Raw genomic sequence first — 12,500 nt, 5'->3', positions numbered from 1 at the left:
AAGCAACATCATGTCCACTTCCACTTTTGAGCTGCTGACAGAAAACCACTCAGGAAGTCTGTGTGAAGTGTTGAGTGTCGTTGTTACAACAGCTGCTGTCAATGTAACAGAAACAAAAGAACAGAAAACATGTTTCTGATACTAAACTAATGACCAGTGGAGTTGTGTACTGCAACGTAACTGTGATGTCACTTCTTTGTTTTTCCTCTCAGTCTGTAGAGAGGTTGAGTATATAATAGTTTGTAAAATGTACCAGTCTGAAACTAGATGTGCTCCAGGGATTTCTACATTAGAGCAAAACCTTGACCTTCAATAATCACTGCATCCTTGTTGAAGATTAAAGCCCATAATGGCTTGTGATGGTCATAAAGTGAAGACCTTGACGTTATGTGAACCGACAGAACAGATAGTAATGTTTTTGTTTGTTTGCTGAAATCTTCTGCAATACAATGACATCACCATGTGGATCAAAACTCTGCTCAAGTACAAGAACGTCACAAATCTTGTTCTTTGTAGTGCAGTCGAGGCCTTCTGTCACTTCTATCAGACTACATAAGAGTGAAGCTGTTCTTGTGAGCTGTATGTCAAACACTTTACCTCATTAATTAGCATATTAGTAGATGTACTAACCACCACTCAACATACTCATACACTACATGGGTGATGTGTCACTTCCTGTGTAGTGACTGTAAAACACTTCCCTGACATCTGTAATCAAACACTTCCAGAAAATCTCCTTACTGCTCAATATATACTCAAAAGTTAAATCTCTCATGTCCAACTGCTGAGCAAAAAGTAATGTCAGCAGAGGTGGATGTGGTTAACAAGTGTTGCTGTTGTTTGGGTATTAGTCACTTCTTCTGAAATAGTGCAAATACTCAGACAAAGAAAGAGAGAAAACAAAATATTTTTCTCTAATCACATTAAATTTAAAAAACATACTGGAAATATTATTAAATATTTTATTAATATAAATATTTATCTTCATGACAGAATGATATCCTCTATTATAAAGTGCTCTTTGTAACAGAATTGTCACCATTTCCTTCTTCTTTATGCTACAACTGTGGGTTTACATTGTCAGTTACATTCCGAGCACGTCTATTAAAAAGCTGCTTTTATTTAAAAACCGAGAAAAGAAAGCGCTTAGCTTGTGACGCTAACATGCTCAGCACATCCTGTGTGTAATCATGCTAGCTGGTTCAAGTCATGCATCTTTGCTGACATTTACTTCATTAACTGGTGATGTTTTTGTATTGTGTACTTGTGTATTTAATACCACAGCTGAATTACTGCTGAAAAAAATGGATCACAACACAATAGTTCTCTAAAAGCCTATAAAAACTAGAACAATTCTCAGATGTTATTAAAGAGAGCAGGGTGTGTTAGCATGAGATTAAACACAGTTCATGTTCTGTGTACAGAGTCGTCTTAACACCTCAGTCTATATGTGTGAACACATCAACTCTGTACTTCATCAACACCCAGTAGGACAATGTGAGTTCTGTGTGTGTTTTCTGTCTTGTAATACTCACCTGCTTGTAATTGGTTTAATTATTATGTGTATTTATTTCTGTCAGAGAACGGAGGTGTCTTCAAAGATAAAAAGACCCAAATGCAGGGATAACAAAATAAAAACACAAATTTTATTAACAAAACACGAAAAATAAATACAGGAAACAGGAAAAGAAACACAGAAGCCGACAAAAAATGAGGACCCCGCGAAGCTTGTCCTTTATTCATAATAACAGTCGTGTGGTTACAGAATTTACACACAGAGTAAATATATTTAAATACTTCTTCTCAATACTTAAAATGAGTTCTTCACATCCAAAGTGACATCATATTTACACTAACATTTACAGCATTTGGAAGATGCCCTTATCCAGAGCGACGTACAAGTGCTTAAATCTCTAACATTGAATACATTAATGCTGGTTCACTAGGTTACATACTTAAGGTACCATGAGTTTAAAAAATTTGTTCAAAGTTACGATGAAAAAGTGTCAAACCTTTTTTTTTTTTAAATGCAAACGATAAGGAAAGAAGTGCTAGTTGAAGTGTTTCCTGAATAAGTAGGTCTACAGCCGCCGCTTGAAAATAGCCAGTGACTCAGCTGTCCGGACCTCTATGGGAAGTTCATTCCACCCCCTTGGTGCCAGAACAGAGAAGAGTCTTGTAGTATACTTGCCTCTTACCCTGAGAGATGGTGGAACCAGTCGATCAGTGCTGGTAGATCGGAGGGTGCGGGGTGCAGTGTGGGGAGTGATAAGAATATGGTGTTGAATCATACATGCTACGTGCTTCACATTAAAGAAGTTGGAGGGCAATATGAGAAATAATTAAAATTCAATACTACAAAGATGGAAATATCGATTAAATCTGATTTGGGGATGTCAACTTTACCAACTGTTCAAAGGATGCAAAAGACAACATTAGGTTGTAGGAAGAAATTGTGAAACAAGCTTCCAAGTCCAAAATGTGACCTTTGGACTTACAGGAGAGATTCAAAGAGGTACAAAGAGGATTCCCTTTCTCAATTTCTGCCAACTTTGAGACCCATGATGAGCCATGGCCTGAGCCACAGGAATCATGTGCCAGGCTTGAAAATAAAGCCAGACATGAGCTGAATTTCTTCAAAGAGAAACTCTTGTAATTCACGTGACCAGCAAACATAGAATGTAAAGAGTGTGTGATTTGTCCTACATTTGTCCAAAAAACAAAACAAAAAAAAAAAACAAACAAACAAAAAAAAAAACATTTGAAATGATCCAAAGCACAAAAAAGTAAATTCACAGGAAAAAGAAACACAAACTTGCAGGTTGAAACAGACAATGGGGTTACATTAATCAGTTTGACAGCTCAAACCAGTCCACTTGGTAGGCGAACAGAAGTATCCAGAATCTTAATGTTTATTGATATGGGACAGATTCTGGTAGACTGAATCTGATTAGTTATTAGTATTTGACAGAGTCTGGTAGACTGAATCTGATTGGTTACTAGTACTTGACAGAGTCTGGTAGACTGAATCTGATTGGTTATTAGTACTTGACAGAGTCTGGTAGACTGAATCTGATTGGTTATTAGTACTTGACAGAGTCTGGTAGACTGAGTCTGATTGGCTGGTGGTTGGGTTTAAACCTATGTAGACAGATTCAGGTAAATTAACATTTTCTTTTGTTTGAACAGGAAATACATTTTGATCATTTTCATAATCTTCATTTGTCTGAAATGGAAAATAAAAACCATTAAAATGTTTGTAAGTGAATTGTTTGTGAAAGTAACAACTGAAACAAATCACTGGCCTGTACCTGTCTGGAAGATTGTGTCACTGTTCCAGAACCTGAAGAAAGAAGAGATTGCTTTAAATCACATTCTCTTTACTTCACATCCATAGTGTGGAGGAACTACTGTATATTTACACGTGGTAATGAATATCTTAACTTCACTACACATCTTTGAAGAATTGCTGTACTGCTTTTTCTAGTTTGTGTGACTTTTGATCGGTTGATTTGTGGGTGCAGTGATATGCATACTACATGAGCGATTGCACATTACACCGTCTTTCACATCTTTTTCATACTTTTTCATGTAAATAGGCATGAGAAAGTTTATTCATGTGACTTTGGCTGCATTGGTTGTTTCTGCACTTGTTTGAAAAGAAAACACATTAACACTTTAACATGTTGTGTGAATATAAATTAAAATGTGCTTGTTTGTTTGCAGTACCTTGGGTCTTTTTTTTACACCGTATCACTCCAGCTGATAAAAGGCCAATGAGAAGCAGCACTAGAGCAACAGTCACGACAGTCGTGACTAGGGGTATAGTTGTGAAGCCTGGACAGAAACATTTTTTCATTTATGAACCTTTTTTTGACATAGACAGATCTAGCATCAGTGGCAGGACAGATCAATAAATCAAAGTAAACACAGAAATGGTCAGATAGCGCTTCATCCTTGATAACAGTGGATGGAATGTTTAGACCCTTGCTAATGAGCAGATCAAGAGTGTGTCCCCTATTGTGTGTAAGACCTTGCACGTGCTGGGTCAGATCGAAAGTGTTTCAAACATTTAACAGTTCAATTGCAGTTTTGTTTCTGCATTGTCTATATGAATGTTGAAATCTCCAGCAATAACAAAATAATCAAAGTCAGAGGAGACTGTTGATAAAAGTTCTGTGAATTCATCAACAAAAGTTGGAGTGTATTTGGGAGGCCTATAAATAATTGTAAACAGAATGCGTGGTGAACCTTTTAGAGCAATACAATATATTCAATAAAAATATTCAAAAGACTGGTAATCACCAAGTAACACTTGCTTGCATTGAAAGGCATCTTTGAATAAAGCAGCTATTCCTCCACCTCTTCTAACAGCTCTACAGACACTTATAAAAGTAAAGTTGGGGGGGGCTGATAAATTGAGGACTGTAGTGCTGCAGCTGCCATCTAACCAGGTTTCATTTAGAAACATGAAGTCCAGGTTGTTAGTGGTGAAACGATCATTAACTAAAAATTCCACGGCGAATGGCAGGTGAGGGAAGCAAGGACGGCGGCGAGGCTAGTGGGGAGAGCAGAGGCACACGGCGAGGAAGGTGGGGGGAGCAGAGGCACACGGCGGTGCAGCCGGAAAGGGCTGAGCGACGTCCACAGCCGAGCTAAGGGGCCGAGGCGACGTCCGCATCCGAACTGAAAGCCAAGCGAAGTCCACAGCCGAGCTGAAGGGCCGAGCGACGTCCACCGCCGAGCTGAAGGGACGAGGATCTTCCCCCGACGCACCGCGGCCAAACCCACGCCTCGGTGAACTGAGGAAAAGGGCGGGAGGGCGGGAAGGCGCCCCCGCCTCGGGCCTGCAGCACCGCCCGCGGAAGTGGTGAAGCGACATCCTCCTCGGAACGGAACCGGAAGTGGAGCGGTGTCCTTCACCGGAGAGATGCGGGGCGGTGCCACAGGGCACCTAAAAAAAAAGGAACTGGTTGGTATTTGGGGACTCGCAGCAATAGAGTGGGAAAGCTTATTTCCAGCAGATACCAGTTTCTCCATTTTCTCTGAAAAGCACAGAAGTGGTGATGTTGAAGAGAGGGAGAGACAGTGTGATGACATCAGCTGTGATTCTGGTGTTCTTGGAGGTTTGGGGGTGCTATCTTGTTTTTCCTGGTTGTTATCCACAGAAACTTCCTTGGGTGTTGATTCACCATTTAGCTGTAGTGAGGTCTGTAGGCAGGGATCAGTCTGAGCTGTGTCTGTGAACAGTAGTTGTTGTGGCTGCGGAGTTTTATCCTTGTCAACTGAATGTACATCCAGGTGTTGGTGTGAAATCCTGTGGTCATTTAGGCCGTTCAGGAGTGGACTGGCACACTCAGCTGTTGAATGATGAAGGAAGAAAAATATATTGTCTTTAAGGAACCTAGCACCTAGTTTGTTTGGGTGGTTACCATCTGTGTTAAAAAGTTTCCTTTGACACCAGAAGATATTAAAATTGTCAATGTAATTCAGTCCTCTCATGGTGCAGGTTTTTTGCAACCATGAATTTAAACTTAGTAGCCGAGAAAACATATTTGTTCCTCTGGCTGGGAGAGGTCCACTGATGAATGGCTGGCTGATGTGATCTGTGTCCATTTACATTTGGTGTCCATTTACTCCCAAACTCACTAGTGCTTCATATCTATTTTCAAGCCGCACAGGGGGTGGTGGAATACCAATATTAGCTACTCAAGTTGTACCCATATCTGGGGTAGATGATGCTAATGCAGCACCTTTGGGTCTCGCACCCTGTTTATGCCATCGGTTTGTGTCCTCAATCGCTTTAGGCTTCTGTGAGCTCACCATGACCTGTTTAAAAGCATTAGGTTCACAGGACTCACCAGCTTTATGTTGAGAGGGACCACGATGAAGCTCTGCTGTATGTTCTGGCAGGGTCGGCAGCACCACAAGTAACTTTGTTTCGAGAACTGCAATCTTTTGTAGAAGTCTGTGGCAGTTTGAGCAGCAGGTGGATTGAGATCCAAAAGAAGGCATTTTCTCTTCTGTTTGAGTGTGTGTGTTGTCCTGATTTAGGATTGTAAACTGTAGCAATAGCAGACTGGTAGAACGCTTGACAAATTCTCCAAGTTGTTGAATATTCCAAATGTCAATATAGTTCCAGGAATTTGCAGTTTTAGTGTGAGTGCACAAATTGTTTAGTGTGAGCACTGTGCTGAAATGCTGGTAGTTAAATCAAAAGATAAAAGCGAAAAAGCAAAAGCGCAAAGCACAGAGCGCAAGTAAAAGCGTCCGAACGGTAGCGAAGCAGGATGTCTGTATTACAGAACTCTTGGCCTTTCTCTCTGTTCTCTGTCAAACTTCAGTCTTGTCCTCATGATTTTTTTAAACAGTAAAAGTTTTCTCCTTCAGACCTCCAATGATATTTAAAGTGGTTCAGTCTCTTACTGATTGTAGATTCATGCACTTTGACATCAACTGGAGCACAAGCTTGCTGTAGGTCCTGTGATGATATTGTAGGGTTTTTGGAGACCTCTTTAATCATCTTGCAGTCTGGTCTCAGGTTGAATGTACTTGGACGTCCTGACTTGTCCATGATGGCAGGTGTTTTAAATGTTTTCCACTTGTAAATGATTTCCGGACAGTGGAATGTCTGATTATAAATTATTTTGAAATCTTTTTATATCTCTTACCAGACTCATAAACATCAACAATCTTTGCTCTGAAGGCCTCAGAAAGCTCTTTGAATCTCACCATGGTGAAACCTCTCACTTCAACAATTAATAGCAAATCAAACTAAATATCTGAGGTTTAAATGAGACAAAACTTCTTCAAAATGCTCTGTAACAATGTTCTAATAATTTACACCTGATGTGATACACCTGTAGGTCATTTTATTCACTTTAAGTACATTTTACTCACAAATAAGATTTTTATTTTACATTTTATAGATCATTTAAAAAAGACTTTTCTTTGGTTTTATTTGTTTAGTTTTATTACTTGATTTTTTCTGTTAAAATAATATTTAAATGGCAATATATTGAACTATTTAAAAAAAAAAAAACTTTGATGGGGTGCTAATTCTGTTCACATGACTGTATATATTAAACCGTACATGTAAATTTAATATTGTGAACTTACTATTTTTTCCCTCAGGATTTCACTATTTATTTATTTATTTATTTATTTATTTATTTATTTATTTATTTATTTATTTATTTATTCGTTTGTTTGTTTGTTTGTTTGTTTGTTTAGCCTATATAACTGCCATGAATGTTTTGGCCTAAATTGTGTTTTCTGTCTGTAATGTGTGTATTCTGTCTGTAATGTGTGTATTCTGTCTGTAATGTGTGTATTCTGTCTGTAATGTGTGTATTCTGTCTGTAATGTGTGTATTCTGTCTGTAATGTGTGTATTCTGTCAGTAATGTGTGTATTCTGTCAGTAATGTGTGTATTCTGTCTGCAATGTGTGTATTCTGTGACATGTTCATCATTAGAAGGTGCTGTGATGTTGATGGTTAAAAGGAAATGAAGTCATGGTAATGGGTCTACAGTTACTTCCTGACAGATCTGGGAGGGATGTCTTTGTGTTTGAAATCATGGGTAAAAAATCCTGGTTTCATTTTTGATGATGGTTTAAATTTTGACCGACAAATAAATTCAGTCATCAAAGCTTTTTTCAGCTGCGTCTTCTTTCTAAAGCTAAGCCCTTTCTTTCTTTAAAAGATTTTGAAAAAGTAATTCCTGTTTTTATTTCATCTAGGCTGGACTACTGTAACTCCAGGCCATCAATGGTCTGGCCCCGGCCTACCTCACAGAATTAATAAAGGTCTACCAACCAGATCTCTCCGCTCCTCTGGACATACCTCTCTGGTCACTCCCAAATACAAATATAAGAAGTTTGGAGGCCGGTCATTTGCCATCAAGGGACCAAAGCTGTGGAACGCACTTCCAGCACACTTACGATCCATCACTATGCTGAGTGTTTTTAAATCGCAGTTGAAAACTCATTTATTCATACAAGCTTTTAACACGTAGACCTTGTTTCAACTGCTGTTTTATGTTCATTGTGTTCTTATTTTTTTATTATTTTTTTATTTTATTTTTTTGTTTGTTTTACTAGAAAGCACCTTGTGCTCCTTTTGGCTGTTGTAAGGTGCTCTATAAATAAAATTTGATTGATTGATTGATTGTAACTGGCTTTATTTTGGGATCAGCCAGACAGCTTTATCCCACTTGCAGCTTGTCCAAAATGCTGCAGCTCGACTCTTGTATGGGGTAAAAAAGAGGGAGTATATTACTGCTATTTTACACTCACTACATTGGTTGCCTGTTTGTTTTATAGTGGATGTTAAAATTCTGCACCTAGTTTATTAATCTCTGAATGGTTTGAGTTCGTGCTTTCTGTATTGCTGCCCTAAGCTCTGGAACGCTTTGCCACTGTCCATTAGACAAGCCTCTTCTCTTAATATTTTTAAGTCCAGGATAAAGACATTTTTATGTTCAAAAGCGTATGGCTGATGGGATATTTGTACAGAAGTTGTAATTAATTGTGCTATATAAATAAATTGTCATTGTCATTGATAGTTGTTAAAGCACAGGGCAGAGCAGCAGGTTTAAAATAACATGGTAGATATTCTACATACCCTGAGATGGGGGAGTGATGGGGGTTTTGTTTGTAGTATAAGTTAGTAACTTATCTGAAATAAAAAAGAGACAGATTTAATGATGTGAGAGAAATGTGAAGAAGAAGTCAGGTAAAAAAGTTTATACCTGTTACTGAATGTGTCGTGTCCCCATGGGTTGGAGTGAAGTGTGTGGTGTGTGAGACAGAACTGATGGTGGGATCAACTGGAAGAAAGGAAACAGACCATTTATCACTCTGAGTTTACAACCTTATTACAGTTTTTCTCATTTGCTAAGACACACTAAATGAAACTGGGATCCGCTTGATCTTCATCATCACATTATTAGCACAGCAGAAGTCTACTCTTGCAAATGTTTTAACACTTTTTCGTTTGTTTCACACATTTTCCACACACTTTGTCAAAACAGTTACCACAGATCTCATTGAAAAAACCCAAACTCTATTGGATTCACTGTTTTGAACAAAAGAAAAAAATCTATTCCCAGCTGATAGAAACTACTTGCATAATTATAAATCTCTATGCATCTGAGTGAAACTCATTTGCACAACTCTTCAATCAGCAATCAGTCCTCATCCATCTATAAAAGATTCCACCTCTGTGTTGCTATTTGAGGACAAAATCAAGCTCAAGTTTCAAATGAAATTCGGGCAACAATTATTGACCATGTCATCAATTATGGCTTTGTCTTTTAGAAAGGCTGGACAAAGGGTCCAGCCCATTCTGAGTGGGAGAACTGTGGCATCTATTGTCAGGCTTCTTGGGAATGAGAACAGGTAATGCACAGTGTTACTGTAATTTATACCACTGTGTATTTCAGCTTTACTGTATTGCCCTGTTAGCAGAACAAACTGTGTCTACACAGTGTCTAAAGATATTTAGTATTGAACAGGAGTCTGCCATTGTAGATATGGTAGTGGCAAACAATGCATTCAGACTGTGTGAAATCCAGGAAGCAGTAACTGCAGATCAGGGGGCATTTAGAAATATAAACAGTGTGAGTTTGGCAACTATAGATCGAGTCCTTAAACGAAACCATTTCAGAATGAAGCAGCTGTACCGAGTTCCATTTCAAAGAAACTCTGACATTGTAAAGGAGGCACGATTCCAGTATGTGCAGGTACAGATTTTTTATTATAATACATTGATGAGTATGATGTTGATGAGAACCTGTGGCATAATCACCAAGAACGAATGGACTAAATGTGAAAGATAAAATATGATTGTAATGATTGACTGAAAGAATAAATTAATTTGACCACAAGTCGTGGTGTTTGATGGAAATATTTGTTTATGTTGCATGTTTTTAATGTTTTGTGAGTGTCAGAGCATTTTGCTAACAAAATGAGTCATTTTGGCCATTGAGCTTCAGTTTTATCCTGTGTGTTAACTGTTTTGAAAATGTGATGTCAGAGTGGGCAATGTGTTTAAGCGATCGAGAAAAACTGTAAATCAGGTCTATTGTACAGAACATCACAAAAGTCTCCACAAGAGGAAATGAAGACTTGTGTGAATTAGTGTGTGTGTGTGTGTGTGTGTGTGTGTGTGTGTGTGTGTGTGTGTGTGTGTGTGTGTGTGTGTGTGTGTGTGTAAGAGTGAGTGTGTCAGTAAGTGTGAGTGAATGAGTCTATGTGAGTGTGTGAGAGAGAGAGTCTGTGTGTGTGTGTGTGTGTGTGTGTGTGTGTGTGTGTGTGTGTGTGTGTGTGTGTGTGTGTGTGTGTGTGTGTGTGTGTGTGTGTGTGTGTGAGTGTGAATGTGTGAATGTGTGTGTGTGAATGTGTGAATATGTGTGTGTGTGAGAGAGAGATTGTAAGAGTGAGTGTGAGTGAGAGTGAGTGAATGTGTGTGTGTGTGTGTGTTTGTGTGTGTGTGTGCGCGCGCGCTTGTTCCGCGGTGCGTGTGCGTGCGCGTGCGTGCCTGGGGTGTGTGTGTGTGTGTTATGTGTGTGTGTGTGCGCCCGCGCCTTAGTCCGCGTGCGTGTGACGTGCGCGTGCGTTGCCTTGTGTGTTGTGTCCGCGAGTGGGCCCCGGTCCCCCACTCCTTTCCTACCCGCCGCTCTCCTCCTGTTTTTTCCCCGCCTCCCTTCCCCGTCGCCGTCGTGCCTCCCCTCTTTTCCTCCCGTTCCATTCCGCCGTATGGGTCTCGCCACTGTCCTTCCGGATACCCCTGTTTGTCATCCTTGCCCTGGTTGAGTTAACGTGTCCTGCTGGTCCCTGGCCTCCTGTTCTCTCCATACTCTAATAGGTTTGTTATTTTTTTGTGTGCCTGTCTTATATCTATCATTTTTGCCGTGAGTTGGCTGCTAGGAATCTATTTTGTGTTCACGTCAGCCCAAGGAGTGTTACTAAATGAGATGGATTGATGAGAAAAACATCTGAAATTACAAAAATAATTAAATACCTTCAAATCTCTTTCAAAATAAAAGACACTAAGGTTTGCTGGAACACAAAACTCAGAACATTACAACTCACCTGTTTTAACCTGCAAGAGAATCCATGTATAAATATCAAGCGATAATTTCCGCTCTATCGCACACCAGTAAGTGTTTCCATCCTCAGGTCTCAGATCAGTGATGGTGACGGTGACGAGAGAAAATCTGGGGTCTTCAGCAGGAGATCCAGATTCAACAGGAATGTCTCTATTCCCCCCATAGGGACATTCACCTCTGCAGAGATACTTCTTGTTATCTTCATATCCAGATTCATAGGGACATTTAATCTGAACTGATCTTCCTCTGTATCCAGTTACTGTAGTTACAGCATCAGTACCAGCTGGAGAATAATATACAGTGGAATGAAATATGATCCAGGAAGATGGTGCATCAGTGTAAGAGAAGAGGAAGGTACACAAGAGATACGTGTGTGTTAGAATATCATATACACGTATTATTACACGTATAATACACGTGTTATAAACACCAAACTCTCATCCTAATAATCTAAATCAAACATGTCAGACATCTGACATCTTCTTTACTTGATAAAGATATTAAAGCCACATTTTGTGTTGATTAACAGGAAGAAGAGAGATGAGGTTGCAGGTCGACCGCTCTGATAAAACATCAGCCCTGATCTTTAAACATGTGGCATGTAGTTAAGGACTAGTGTTAGAACAACTCTTCAGTTTTACACTGTAAATAAACAGAGATCATGTTCACTTGTGTCGTGGTCACGTGGTCACTTAAACATGTACTTTTCTTCATGCACTAAGTGAAGTGAAGCTCCTCTGTGTGCTTTTGAAGCTAAACACAAAGTCTCAGCAGCCCTGAACTTCACTACATTAAACACAGGAGCCCATGAATACAAGGTCTGTGCTAAATGTCCAATTCTTTAATGTTACACTTACAATGAAGATTAATGTGAAGTGCTTTTACTTACCTGGAATCAGGAAGAAAGTGAAGATGACGAGGATCTTCATTCTAAATCCAGACTCAGAAAATAATAAATAATAAAATATAAGTTATACGACACTCCAGCACTGTCCTTGTCTCTGTGACTGGGCGTCTTTTTGTGTGTCGTGAGTAGAAAGCAACATCATGTCCACTTCCACTTTTGAGCTGCTGACAGAAATCCACTCAGCAAGTCTGTGTGAAGTGTTGAGTGTCGTTGTTACAACAGCTGCTGTCAATGTAACAGAAACAAAAGAACAGAAAACATGTTTCTGATACTAAACTAATGACCAGTGGAGTTGTGTACTGCAACGTAACTGTGATGTCACGTCTTTGTTTTTCCTCTCAGTCTGTAGAGAGTTTGACTGTATAATAGTTTGTAAAATGTACCAGTCTGAAACTAGATGTGCTCCAGGGATTTCTACATTAAAACAAAGCCTTGACCTTAAATAATCACTGCATTCTTGTTGAAGATTAAAGCCCATAA

The 12,500-nt window shown here is 39.3% G+C and overlaps 2 protein-coding genes across 7 annotated transcripts in view; both read right to left on the bottom strand.

The window, feature by feature from the left end:
- The window catches only part of LOC125139450 (CMRF35-like molecule 8), a 1,358-nt gene extending 1,167 nt beyond the window's left edge, over positions 1-191 (bottom strand). The window contains exon 1 of the mRNA XM_047803633.1: positions 1-191. This exon is cut by the window's left edge and continues 148 nt beyond it. The gene's annotated coding sequence lies outside the window, so the exon portion shown is untranslated.
- LOC113643843 (CMRF35-like molecule 8) overlaps positions 1-12,500 on the bottom strand; it is an 85,148-nt gene that overhangs the window by 65,726 nt on the left and 6,922 nt on the right. For 2 of the 6 annotated variants that reach the window (XM_047803610.1, XM_047803605.1), the window contains exon 3: positions 8,753-8,830. In XM_047803610.1, coding sequence (XP_047659566.1) covers positions 8,753-8,830 — 78 coding nt within the window. Of the gene's footprint in view, positions 1-2,133; positions 3,227-3,311; positions 3,344-3,729; positions 3,838-8,625; positions 8,680-8,752; positions 8,831-12,500 lie in introns of those variants that run through there. The other 4 variants (XM_047803606.1, XM_047803608.1, XM_047803607.1 and 1 more) reach the window with 4 other exon arrangements.

This window comes from Tachysurus fulvidraco, chromosome 18, assembly GCF_022655615.1.
Source record: "Tachysurus fulvidraco isolate hzauxx_2018 chromosome 18, HZAU_PFXX_2.0, whole genome shotgun sequence".
Classification (NCBI taxonomy): Eukaryota; Metazoa; Chordata; class Actinopteri; order Siluriformes; family Bagridae; genus Tachysurus; species Tachysurus fulvidraco.
The sequence above is the reverse complement of the archived record's forward strand: the minus strand, read 5'-3'. Positions and strand labels throughout refer to the sequence as shown.